The 12,084-nt window shown below is 55.5% G+C and overlaps 2 protein-coding genes across 9 annotated transcripts; both read right to left on the reverse strand.

Moving 5' to 3' along the window:
• Positions 1 to 1,161: 1,161 nt before the first annotated feature.
• Positions 1,162 to 6,906, reverse strand: SYNE4 (spectrin repeat containing nuclear envelope family member 4). Its single transcript, XM_004060560.5, has 9 exons — positions 6,859 to 6,906; positions 6,375 to 6,512; positions 6,038 to 6,188; positions 4,952 to 5,095; positions 4,577 to 4,771; positions 4,250 to 4,498; positions 3,184 to 3,264; positions 1,465 to 1,523; positions 1,162 to 1,372 (listed from the first exon to the last, which is right to left on the reverse strand). Exons 1-9 carry the CDS (start codon positions 6,861 to 6,863, stop codon positions 1,192 to 1,194), a joined length of 1,203 nt encoding a protein of 400 aa, XP_004060608.4. The 5' UTR covers positions 6,864 to 6,906; the 3' UTR covers positions 1,162 to 1,191.
• Positions 6,400 to 12,061, reverse strand: ALKBH6 (alkB homolog 6). 8 transcript variants are annotated; one of them, XM_004060558.5, is made up of 8 exons: positions 11,981 to 12,045; positions 11,319 to 11,393; positions 11,149 to 11,227; positions 10,826 to 10,894; positions 9,212 to 9,272; positions 8,702 to 8,853; positions 8,375 to 8,491; positions 6,935 to 7,370 (listed from the first exon to the last, which is right to left on the reverse strand). In XM_004060558.5, the coding sequence occupies exons 3-8, from the start codon at positions 11,200 to 11,202 to the stop codon at positions 7,107 to 7,109; spliced, it is 717 nt and encodes a 238-aa protein (XP_004060606.1). In that variant the 5' UTR covers positions 11,203 to 11,227; positions 11,319 to 11,393; positions 11,981 to 12,045; the 3' UTR covers positions 6,935 to 7,106. The 8 variants fall into 8 exon arrangements, with proteins under 8 accessions (XP_018872094.1, XP_004060606.1, XP_004060605.1 ...); XM_019016549.3 differs by lacking the exons at positions 6,935 to 7,370; positions 11,319 to 11,393 and adding an exon at positions 6,400 to 6,512 and having other exon boundaries at positions 8,375 to 8,453; positions 11,981 to 12,039; XM_004060557.4 differs by lacking the exon at positions 11,319 to 11,393 and having other exon boundaries at positions 11,981 to 12,061.
• Positions 12,062 to 12,084: the final 23 nt, after the last annotated feature.

Genomic DNA, 12,084 nt, shown 5'->3' on the forward strand with positions numbered 1-12,084 from the left:
GCCTTCCCTTAGCATAAAAAGAAACCTAAAATTTATACTAAGTTGAGATGGTTCTTTTTTTTTTTTTTGAGACAGAGTCTCACTCTGTCACCCAGGCTGGAGTGCAGTGGCGCAATCTCGGCTCACTGCAAGCTCCGCCTCCCGGGCTCATGCCATTCTCCTGCCTCAGCCTCCCAAGTAGCTGGGACTACAGCTGCCCGCCACCACGCTGGCTAATTTTTTGTATTTTTCATAGAGACGGGGTTTCACCGTGTTAGCCAGGATGGTCTCAATCTCCTGACCTCATGATCCGCCCACCTCGGCCTCCTAAAGTGCTGGGATTACAGGAGTGAGTCACCGCGCCCGGCCGAGATGGTTCTTTAGGACACTAGTCTGCCATCTTCTTGGTTTGCTGTCTCTCCAAATGAAGTTGCTTGCTTTTTTTTTTTTTTTTGAGACGGAGTCTTGCTCTCCCCCAGGCTGGAGTGCAGTGACACGATCTCGGCTCACTGTACCCTCCACCTCCCAGGTTCAAAAGATTTGTAAAAATACAAACATTAGCCAGGTGTGGTGGCACATGCCTGTAGTACTAGCTACTTGGGAGGCTGAGGCCAGAGAATCACTTGAACCCAGGAGGCAGAGGTTGCAGTGAGCTGAGATCGCGCCACTGCACTCAAGCCTGGGCAACAGAGCGAGACCCTGTCTCAAAAAAAAAAAAAAAAAAACTAGCCTGGCATGGTGGCACACGCCTATAATCCCAGCTACTCGGGAGTCTAAGGCAGGAGAATCGCTTGAGTCCTGGAGGCAGAGTTTGCAGTGAGCTGAGATTGTGCCATTGCACTCCAGCCTAGGCAAGAGTGAGACTCTATCTCAAAAAAAAAAAAGCCACAACTTTGTCCCTAGGGTACAACCAGCAATGGGATGACACCCCAGGTGCCCAGTGCAGCAACCAGTAACTCACCCAGTATTGGCTTTCTCCCTTCCTGAGCTCGCGTCCTGGCTCCCCTGCCACGCCTAAATAAAGAACTGGTGCTTGACTCTTTGTGTCAGGGTCTGGGGCAGCCCCACCCAAGATGGGCTGATGCAGTTCTGTATTCTGTTCTCAAGGCAAAAGGGTCCATCCAGACATATCCAGGCCACATCCTAGATTCCGGGTATGAAGGCACCTAGTATCTTCACACATCCTTTGACAGTGACCATTTATTACACACATCACACTGGGGGAAGACCATTGACATAGCTGAGCACCAGGTAGGGTGTCCTCGGTATTCGGGCGTTAGAGCAGCAGGGGCCTCCTGACAGGGGCAGGAGAAACATGGCACCCACCAGGAGGAGGAAGAGGAAGAGGATAAGGAGGAAGGTCAGAGGCTGCCTGGATGCAAGATCGGAGGCCCTGTGAAGGGAAATGCAGTGTTAAACATACAGGTGGGCTGCTGCTAGGAGCTCTGTCCCCCACACCCTAGTCCCATCTCTCAGGCACCTCACCCTGGATTCCCCTCCAGCCTCACATCCTGGAGATGAGGAGATGCTTGCCTCTTCTTGTCCTAAGGAGGGAGAGCAGCCAGCAGCAGAATGGAAAGAAATGATGCTTTATTTGTTTGTTTATTTTGAGACGGAGTCTCACTCTTGTCACCCACGCTGGACTGCAATGGCTCAATCTCAGCTCACTGCAACCTCAGCCTCCCGGGTTCAAGCAATTCTCCTGCCTCAGCCTCCCGAGTAGCTGGGACTACAGGTGCCACCATGCCCAGCTCATTTTTGTATTTTTAGTAGAGATGGAGTTTCACCATGTTGGCCAGGCTGGTCCCAAACTCCTGACCTCAAGTGATCCGCCCACCTCAGCCTCCCAAACTGCTGGGATTACAGGCATGAGCCACCACGCCTGGCCGACACATTATGTTTTGAGACAGGGTCTCAGTCACCCAGGCTGGAGTGCAGTTTCACAATCACGACTCATGGCAGCCCCAGCCTCCTGGGCTCAGGTGATCCTCTTACCTCAGCCTCCCTAATAGCTGGGACCACAGGCACATGCCACTGCAACCATTTACTTTTGTTTAATGATTTGTAGAGATGGGGGGAGGGGGCAGGTCTCACTATGTTGCTCAGGCTGGTCTTGAACTCCTGGCCTTAAGCAATCCTCCTGCCTTGACCTCCCAAAGTGTTGAGATCACAGGCGTGAACCATGGTGCCCAGCCACAAGTGACACTTTGTGTCACCTTTACCCTACTACTGTAGACCTACAAAGCTGGTCTTATTTCTTCTCCTTTCCTGGCACCTCCTTATCCTCAGGACCCCAGACAGACTTGGAATATCTCCAAGTGTAGTGGATGTCTGGTTGTGTCTGTCCTTTATCCAATACAATCCCCCTTTTTCTGATAACAGTGCCTTAATTGGAGGTGGGCGGCTGTCATGCCTTCCACTCCCAGACCTTCAGGTTCAAGTGAAGCTGACACCCACCTCCCCAACTTCCATGATTGGTGTGACCCAGACCTGGCCAATCTGAGCACTCTGGTTTATTCAAGGTGCAGCCCATGACCCCATCCGGTAAGTGGGAGTCAGCCCTGGGACTTTGGCAGCTGTCAGTAGGGTCAGAGGCACGCTCCCTCCCCTGGGGTGGGTAAACCAGTGGGAGTGACAGTGTAGCCACTGGAGCACCCATTTTGCTAAGAAGGAAGCCACCTTGGGGACTTAGAGCCCAAGAAAGGGAGGGACTGAGCCCTGATGTTATTTCTTTCTTTCTTTTTTTTTTTTTTTTTTTTTTTTTTGTGATGGGGTCTCACTATGTTGCTCAGACTGGAGTGCAGTGGTGGGATCTCGGCTCACCGCAACCTCCGCCTCCCGGGCTCAAGCGATTCTCCTCCTGAGTAGCTGGGATTACAGGCATGCGCCACCACACCTGGCTAATTTTTGTAGTTTTAGTAGAGACGGGGTTTCACCATGTTGGCCAGGCTGGTCTCATACTCCTGACCTCAGGTGATCCACCCACCTCAGCCTCCCAAAGTGCTGGGATTACAGGCGTGAGCCACCGCGCCTGGCCTGGCCCTGGTGTTATTTCAGGTTCTTAATTCAACAGTGCCTGGACCTTTCCGTTACTTTTTTTTTTTTTTTAATAGCATTCCCTTTCTTGTGCCTTTTGATTTCTTGAGTTTCTGTCACTTGCCATCAAGATTCCTGAGTGCTACACCTGGTTGAGAACTGGCTCACCTGAGGCTTCCGGAGCAGGGAGCGTCTTTGGTGACCTGCTAAGCGTTTCTGGTGGCCGAGGCCAGACTCCATGTTTGCTTCCTGGAGAACCAGCAACAAAGAGAAACGTGGTTGGGGGAGGGCCAGGATAGGGATGTCATAGAGATGAGATTCTGGGGGAACAGAGAGATCTCACAGGACAGACAAGGGCAGAGCCAAAGAAACCAAGAGAGGAGAGACATTATTTATTCATTCATTCAATAAATGTGTAATGAGTTTCTGTTACAAGCCAGGAACTGTTCTAGGAGCTGAGGACACAGTGGGGATGGAAATAGGCAAATTCCTGGCCTCCGTGGAGCTTATATTTGACAGGAGAGAGACCATAAATTAATAAGTCAATGAGGCCTGGTACAGTGGCTCATGCCTGTAATCCCAGCACTTTGGGAGGCCGAGGCAGGTGGATCACCTGAGGTCAGGAGTTCGAGACTAGCCTGGCCAACATGATGAAACCCCATCTCTACTAAAAATACAAAAATTAGCCAGGAATGGTGGTGCACACCTGTAATCCCAGCTACTCAGGAGGCCGAGGTAGGAGAATCTCTTGAACCTGGGAGGCAGAGTTTGCAGTGAGCCAAGATTGCACCACTACACTCCAGCCTGGGCGACAGAGTGAGACTCCATCTCAAAAAATAAATAAAAATTTTTAAAAATAAGTAAATGTACAAAGTCAAGCTGTGGTGAGTGCTGTTAGGAAATAAAGTAAGAAGATAGGAGTGCTCATGTTTGGAGGTCACGACAGGCCTCCCTGAAGAGGTGGCACTTCAGGAGAGACTGGGACAGTCAGGAGGTGAGTGGGGCATCATCTGGGGGCCTCAGGATAGGAGTGAATTTGAGATGGGGCTTGAGGATGTAGACAGAGACAGACGAGAGAGAGAAACAGTGAGATAGAAGGAGACACCGAGAGACAGAGATAGAGGGGGAGACAGAGCCACTGACACCTCCTTGGAAGGGCAGGATCTTGCTAGAAGGTGTGCAGAGATGTCCCCAGGGTGCCTGGAGAAGGTCCCTCGAGGGGGTCTGCTCTCACCTCAAGGCCTTGTCCCCTGCCCTGGGGCCCCCTGTGGCCACACAGCTCACAGGGCACTCCTAGTGTCCGGGCTGTCTTTTGTCCCAAGGGCCCAAGGCCCCCAATGTCCCCCGCCGGATCCCACTCCAACTCTGTGGAAGTGGGGAGGCTACTGGGTGCCCAGGTCCCCCAGACCCCACCAGGTCCTGGCCAGTCCGAGTCTCCCTCGACCTCCAAGTCCTGGTCCAGCGTGTTGGCCTCCTCGAACACCTGGGTCAAAGGACAGAGGTCATGGAGGCTATGAGGTTGGGGCCTGGGTTGGGTGGGGGGTATCAAGATGGGCCCTACCAGGCTGTAGCTGACCAGCTGGGCCTGCAGCTGCCAGAGCCGCCGGAAGATGGAGTCTCGGTAAGCTCCCAGGGCCCGCAGGATCTGCTCCAGGGCTGCCCAGGCCCTGGGCTCACTCCGCTGTGCCAGCCCCTCACCAAACGCTAGCAGTGCCTCCACACGCTCAGCTGCCCCTCGTAGGTCCGCCTGGAGGGCCTGGGGACATATGGACATCACCCCACGCACACACCAGGGACCCAAAACCTGGAGTTACCCCCCTCCCCCATTTCCTATCCAAAAGCCTGGAACATGCACTCAACCCATTTCCCATCCCGGAAAGCTGGCACCCACTGCTGGGGCCCTGCCCACCCCCACATCCTGGCCTCTCCTGCCTACCTGCAGCTGCACCATCCCACTCTGGGCCAATGCCCAGTGCCCCGGGCCTTGCTCCAGGTCCTGCAGCCGGCGGCCCAGCCCCAGCAGGCACAGGTGCAGGCTGTTCTGCTCAGCCTCTAGTACCTCCAGGCCAGAGATGGGGTGCTGGGGAACACAGGAGCCAGGTCAGGGCCAGTGGGCCAATCAAGATATCACCCCTGCTCCCATCCCCACCCCTCTTCTGTAAGCTTCTGGAAACTTCTCTGCGGCACAGTCCATCTCCGGGTCTGTCTGCACCAGGGTCGCTCCCACTGGGGGGCCTTCCCAGTGGAGCCAGGCCTGAGGACAGATATCTAGTTCAAGGTCTCCAGGTTTTCAAAGCTCCTGGAAACTTGGATGTGTGAGGCCCGGGGGGTCTGTACAGGGAGCGGGGCTGGGTACCCCCCAAGAAGAATGGGGCTACACCAGGAGCAATGATGAAATGCTTCTCAGCCGGGCGCAGTGGTTCACATCTGTAATCCCAGCACTTTGGGAGGCCGAGGCCCGAGGATCACTTGAGCCCAGGAGTTCAAGACCAGCCTGGGCAACATGGTGAGACATCATCTCTACTTTTTTTTTTTAATAAAAAAGAAATATGGCTGGACACGGTGACGCATGCCTGTAATCCCAGCACTCCGGGAGGCTGAGGTGGGTGGATCACCTGAGGTCGGGAGTTCAAGACTAGCCTGGCCAACAAGTCGAAAACCCATCTCTACTAAAAATACAAAAAATTAGCCAGGTATGGTGGCATGTGCCTGTAATCCCAGCTACTCGGGTGGCTGAGGCAGGAGAATCACTGGGACCTGGGAGGCAGAGGTTGCAGTGAGCAGAGATCTCACCACTGCATTCCAGCCTAGGCGACAGACTCCATCTCAAAAAAAAAAAGAAAGAAAGAAATACGTCTCCCCAGTTGGTCAGATATTGAAACACTTTTCCAGAAGGTCCCTCCCCCTACAGACACCCAACACCTTTCCAGAATCATCACCCGGTCCTCAGTATGGAGGCCAGACTCCAGGGGACAGAGAGGAGGTGGGGCTGGCACAAGGGGTCTGGGTCACCTCAGCTCACCTCACAGTGCTTGCCCCCAGCTGGGTCCTCGTAGGAAGAGGGTGTTGACCATCTTGGGGGGTGAGCGGCAGGCTCATTGCCCCTTGGCCCACCCTGGAAGTGCTCAGGAGGGCCCAAGGAGTCCTGTCCCAGGGTCTGGGCCTGCTCTGGGCTAGGAGGCAGGGGGCGGTGACTGGGTGAGTCTCGACACCTCACTTTTCAGCCTACCCTCACCCCAACCCTGGCGGCCTCTCCTATGTCCCCAGGCGATCACAGCCATGGCACCTCCTACCCTCACATGGCCCCTGCCACCACGCCTACCCTTTTGGGAACAAGCTTCCAAAGCCCCGGCCCCCACCTCGTGCTCTCCTCTCCGGACGCGGGGCAGACGGTGCATCCAACAATGTCCGGCTCCCTAGGTGCTCCCGGTGGGTGGTTGAGGGGCTCTGAGCCAAGTCTAGGGCCCAGAGGCAGGGACAGGGCCATGGCTGGGGGCCTGGGGACACAAAGTCAGGTGAGGGCAGCCAGTAAGACCTCTTCCCTAGACAAGGGTGTCCCAGAGCTCCTCCGCTGGAGTCACCCGGGCCTGAGGCTGCAGGAGAGGCCCAGGACAGGTCTGGCTCCGCCCCTTCCAAGAGGAACCTGGACCCGGCCATTTGATGCCCAGCTCAGGTGACAGAAGAGCCACTTAACTCCTTCCTCCCTAGCAGGCCAGTAGCTAAATCTCCCAGCATCACTCCACGCCATCCAAGAGGGTTCCAGATAGAACCCCTGCGCCACCTCCTCAAGAGCCCTGGATTCTGCCCCACTGGGAACCCAGAAATCGGACCTCCAGGGCCTACCCCATTCATTTAAGACCCTAGATGCCGCTCCCCTCAGGAAACCAAGCATCTGGCCCCTAAAAAATAAAAATATAAAACCAAGGAAAGATTTTTTGTTTATTTGGTATGGGGTTTTCTGTAGCTCACACAAAATTACTGGGAAAATAAATAACCCAGGGGAGCCCCTCTGCCCACGGTTCCTAGGTCGCAGTCACAGCAGCCCCAAGGGGGCAGGAACCTGGGAATCCGAGGGGTCCCGGCCCTGGCGGTCACTTGCCCAGCAGGAGGCCGGCACGCAGCACGCGGGGCACGCGGCGGATGGTCAGCGAGACCCGGGTGCCGCGCACCAGGCAGGCTCCCGGCCGCGCCGACGGGCAGGCTGCCGCATTGGGCGGCGGGGAAGCGGCGTCCAGCGCGTCCGCGCGGGCGGCGGCGATGCCGTGGAGGAGGCGCGTGTAGGCGGGGCCGCGGAGCACCAGCAGGCTGCGCGGTTCCAGCAGTAGCGAGGTGGTGGGCCGGGGCGGAGGCCGAGGCTGCAGGGCGGGTTGAGGATCAGCAGGGCTCAAGAAGTCGGGGGGTGGGCGAGAGGTCGGTAGGCTCCGGGGATCAGCTAGTCCCCAGGGGCAAAAGCTGAAGAGCAAGTGTGCTCACAATGATGGAGGCTTTGGTGGTTCAGGCGTGAAAATTGCTGGGGCCTGGGCTGGGGCTGCTGGAAAGGGAGGGCGAGGGCTCTGCAGTCCCTCGGGAGGGGGCAGGATCTAGGTGGCAGATGGGGGCGTCAAAGGGTCAGCGGCCGGTGGGAGCTGCAGCTGGGATCTCCAAGGGGCTGAGGCTGGGGCTGGGACCCAGGAATAGGCAGTCCCCAGGAAATACAGGCAGAGCTGGGCTCAGAGAGCATGGCTGAAGCCAGGACCAGGTGAGGAGAGAGTGAGGCAGAGGTTAGAGGCAGTAAGGGTTCCCAAGGACATCAGGACATTAGAGGACAACCGCACAGCTGAGGGAGTGTCAGAGCATCCAGGAGCATGCAGGGCTCGAGGGCAAGCCTCAGGGAGTGGGTCGGCGTGTTCAGGGGCATTTCTGTGAACACTGGGGTGCTAGAAATGCATCACTCAGAGAGATCGTGTCAAGGGGTCAAGGAGAATCTGGGTGTGTCCTGCACCCCAAATCACATTCCTGGAGTAGCAGGACGTCTGGGGCACCCTGAGCAGGGGCAGATAGAGCATCTGGGAGGAGGTGAGGCCCCCCTGAGTTAATGGCGGTGAGGTATCTAAGGATATCAGTGTCTGCTGGGGAGTTAGGGGCATCCATTCAGCAGGTTGGGGCATCGGGGAGCCTGTGAAAATCATGGCATGTGGGGCACCCTGTAAGCAGATGGGTTGGGTGTCTGGGAGGAAGTGGGTACACCCCATGAGGGGACAAGGGAAGGTATCTGGGAGAGTGCCAGGAGTACCCCGAAGGCACGTGGGACCAGGTCATCCTGGAGGATGTGCGAGGTTGAAGTGCCTACAAGCAGTTGGGGCAGTGTCTGGGGGCCCACCTGTTCTGTAGGGTCATCGTCCTCTGGCCGCCGCGGCTCATAGAAGTCCAGCACGGTGTGGGAGCCCAGGCTGATGGTGCTGACAGTCGGGTAGTACAGTGGTCCGTCCTCGTGGGGCTGGGGAGTGGGCACCAGGGCTGGGCAGGGCAGGAGTCCACAACCCCCACCCTCTGGGTCAAAGGGGCGCTTCCCAAGCCAGGGACAGGGAGGTGAATGCCTGTTTGGGAGATGTGGCTGCCTAATGAGTGAGGGTGGGTACAGGGTCCCCTGCCCCAGCACAGCTCAGAAGTCTGAGTAGGGGGACACGGGCCGAGGGTGTGTGGTTACCATGATGCCCTCCCCAGGCAGATACTGGTTCACGAGGACATGGTTAGCTGGGAGGCCTCCAAAGAGGCTGAGGTTTGACACTTTGTCCACGTAGCGCTGGAGCCATGGGGGCAGCCGCTCAGGAACCATCCCTCGGGGATGAGGAAGCCCACCTGGGGAAGGCAATGGGGTCCTGAGGGCTCCCCTATAGCAATAGATCCCCCATTAGGGATTCCACAGTGGCTGGAAGCACCCTGATCCCCTCAGGGACCCCTGACCCTTTGGAGATAGCCACTGGGTCCTTCAGAGGTTTCCTCACTTCTCCAGACCACGGGCCCCTTTCAGATACCCCCAACTCATCAGGAAATCCCGAATCCCTCAGGACCTCCACTGACCCCTTCAGAATCCTCCTGGCTCTTGGGGCCCCTTGAGCTGTCAGGGACCCTCTGATGTCTTAAGTCTATTGGACCTGAGTCCCCTGCCCCAGCCTACATCCCAGAATCACTCCTGCCCCCAGCCAGGGATACTTACCCCAGTTCTGTAACTTTCTCCCAGAGAGCTGGGTCCACTTTGGCTTTGGGGCATTAAAAACCTAAGAGGTGGGAAGGGGGTCACTCCTTTCTCAGGATCACCCCTCTATGATCCTCCCACCTAGGCCAACATAGGGGCCTTTACCTCCGGGATGGAAATGGGTCATCTGTGTCTGTGGGACCATTCCCTGGGGCGGTGGGTTCCTAGGATTTTGTGGTTTGCCTTTTTTCCTGGGAACACCTTTGGCCCCAAAGCCCACCTGTATCTACCAGGATTTAGGAATCAGGGCTGCACAACCGTGGTCTGAGAGTTGTGGGTCTCACAATCTACTCAGAGTTCTGGGGCTGGACAGGGCTCTTTCAGCCCAGCAAATAGTCTGCATTCTAATTTCCTGATTCCGTGCCAAACCTGGTTGCTCATGCCTGTAATCCCAGCACTTTGGGAGGCCGAGGCGGGCAGATCACTTGAGGTCAGCAGTTCGAGACCAGCCTGGCCAACATGGGGAAACCCCGTCTCTACTAAAAATACAAAACTTAGCTGGGCATGGTGGCATGCACCTGTAATCCCAGCTACTTGGGAGGATGAGACAGGAGAATCACTTGAACCTGGGAGGCGGTGTGGTGTCACACGCCTGCAATCCAAGCTACTCAGGAGACTGAGACACAAGAATCAGTTGAACCCAGGAGGCGGAGGCTACAGTGAACTGAGATCACGCCACTGCAGTCCAGCCTGGGCGACAGAGCAAGATTGTCTCAAAAAACAAACAAACAAAAATTCCTGATTCCTGGGCTCTCAGGACAGTTTGAGTTCTGCAACCGACTTGTTCCTATTGCCTGGGGGAGGGAGTATGCAAAGCTGGGTTATCTCAGCACAGCAAAGAAAGTACTTTGAAAATCTTCCACTGCCAAGATCCTAATGATCTAGAATGGGCTATCTCAGTCCAACAAGTCTATGCTCTAGTTGATAATCTACTCATTCCCTTCATGGTTATGGAGCTGTACTGGGCTATTTCAGCCCAGGAATTCTATAATATGTAGATTTTTCAATGCCAAGAACGCAAAGGTCTGGAATGGGCTATCTCAGCAAAAAAGTCTGTGTTCTGTAGCTAATTTTTTCCTGGACTCAAGATCAGTGGGTTACTCCAACACAGGGAAGATCTCTGCTCTGTAACTTAGGCACTGGGGCTGCAAAGGGCAGGAACTCTGAGCTTTGAAAATTCTTCTTTCCCCAAACCTTAAGAACAGAATGCAGACTGGGCCATCTCAGCATAGATGGTCTGTATTTGGTAACCTTATTGTGCTCTGGGCCTATGCTGAGCTATTTTAGCACAGGAAAGAGTTTACTGGGCTATCTCAGCACAGAAATCTGAATACAAAATTCTTTACTCCCCAGTCTCAATGATCTGAACTGGGCTATCTCAGCCTGTTTATAACCCCCTATTCTCTAAGCTAGCAGGATTGGGCTATCTCAGTAGAGGGAGTATGAGCTCTGTAACTTCCTCGTTCCTTCTGTCGGGGTCTTCACTGCAGCCTTGGGGGCTCTCACACAGAGGATGGGCATTGGGGAGGAATATGGGAAGAGTGGGAAAAGAGACCAGAAGGGCACTGAGGTCACCTGTCGAAGCAAATACTCCTCCTCTTCTTTGGAGATGAAGTCAGGGACATAGTAGATTACAGGTGGTGCCTAGGATAGAAAGACCCCCTGAAGGTGTGGCCCTTCAACCCACACAGAGGACATATCATCACAGAGCAACCCCTATGCCTGGAGACAGGCTCAGGATGTCCTCAGACAGGTCAGGGTCTGAAGTCAAGGGACCAGTGCCATTCCAGAATGGACTCTGACAGTAAGAATGAATTTGGTGGAAGGGGGCAGTCCCAACCCAAGAACTCAGGAATCAGCCTGCCTCCTTCACCCTCTGCACCCTGAGTTCTGACAACCTGCTCCACTCTGAATGGTTCCAGGGCTGGGACTCTGGCGTCCTGCTCCTCCATCAACACCAACTCCTTGCACCCAGTCCTGTAGGGAGGGGAGGACATACTGAAGTCACTAGGCCTCCCACCCTAACACCATGATGCAGCCTTCCACCCCATCACAGGCCAGGCCTCACCTCAGCCCTCTTCTGAAACGCACTTGGTCTCTAAAAGCTGAGTCTTCAGCATCTTACAAGCCACACAGAGAGCCCCTACGTTCCATGCCCGGACACAATGAGCCCCAAGAATAATCCCCCATTACTCTGTCCACTAAGGGCCCATCCAACTACACATATGCCTTCTCAATCCTCCCACAGAGAACATTCTCTGGCCCCACACACAGGGAGCCTTTCTCAAAAGCTCTACACATAGCCCCCAGGGCTGCACTCCAGAGCCCCTTTAAACACCTTGAGACCCCGCTTCAGACCTGCAACTGTGAGCCCGGCTATCAACACTCAGCGACCCCCGCCCCCCACCGAATCCCATTCTGTGCACTCCTGTGATCCCAATCTGAGCCTCCTCAGACATGTCCACCCTCAGCCTCCCCGGATCCCCCCATTTGGACGCCCCTCGGATTTCCCCTCCTGAGCGCCCCTTCACTCCAGCACCCTGGGATCTTTAGCTCTGAGGCTGACTCCCAAATCTTCTTCCCTCCCTGAACCATTCAGATCCCCGACTCCGAGCCTTTTAGGACTCCAAGCTCTGAGCCTCCTCGGACTCCTACTCTGGGCTCCCCCGGATCCCCACTTTCAGCCCTCTTGACATCCATCTCTACCCCCAGCACTCCCCCAAAACTGACCGTCCACCAGCGTCCCCTCCAATTTCCAAATTCAACATCCCCATCCCCCTCCCAGCCATTTCCGCCCCACATTACAGACGCAGAGTCCGCAGGCCAATGGGAGC

Source organism: Gorilla gorilla, chromosome 20 (genome assembly GCF_029281585.2).
Source record: "Gorilla gorilla gorilla isolate KB3781 chromosome 20, NHGRI_mGorGor1-v2.1_pri, whole genome shotgun sequence".
In the NCBI taxonomy this organism is placed as follows: Eukaryota; Metazoa; Chordata; class Mammalia; order Primates; family Hominidae; genus Gorilla; species Gorilla gorilla.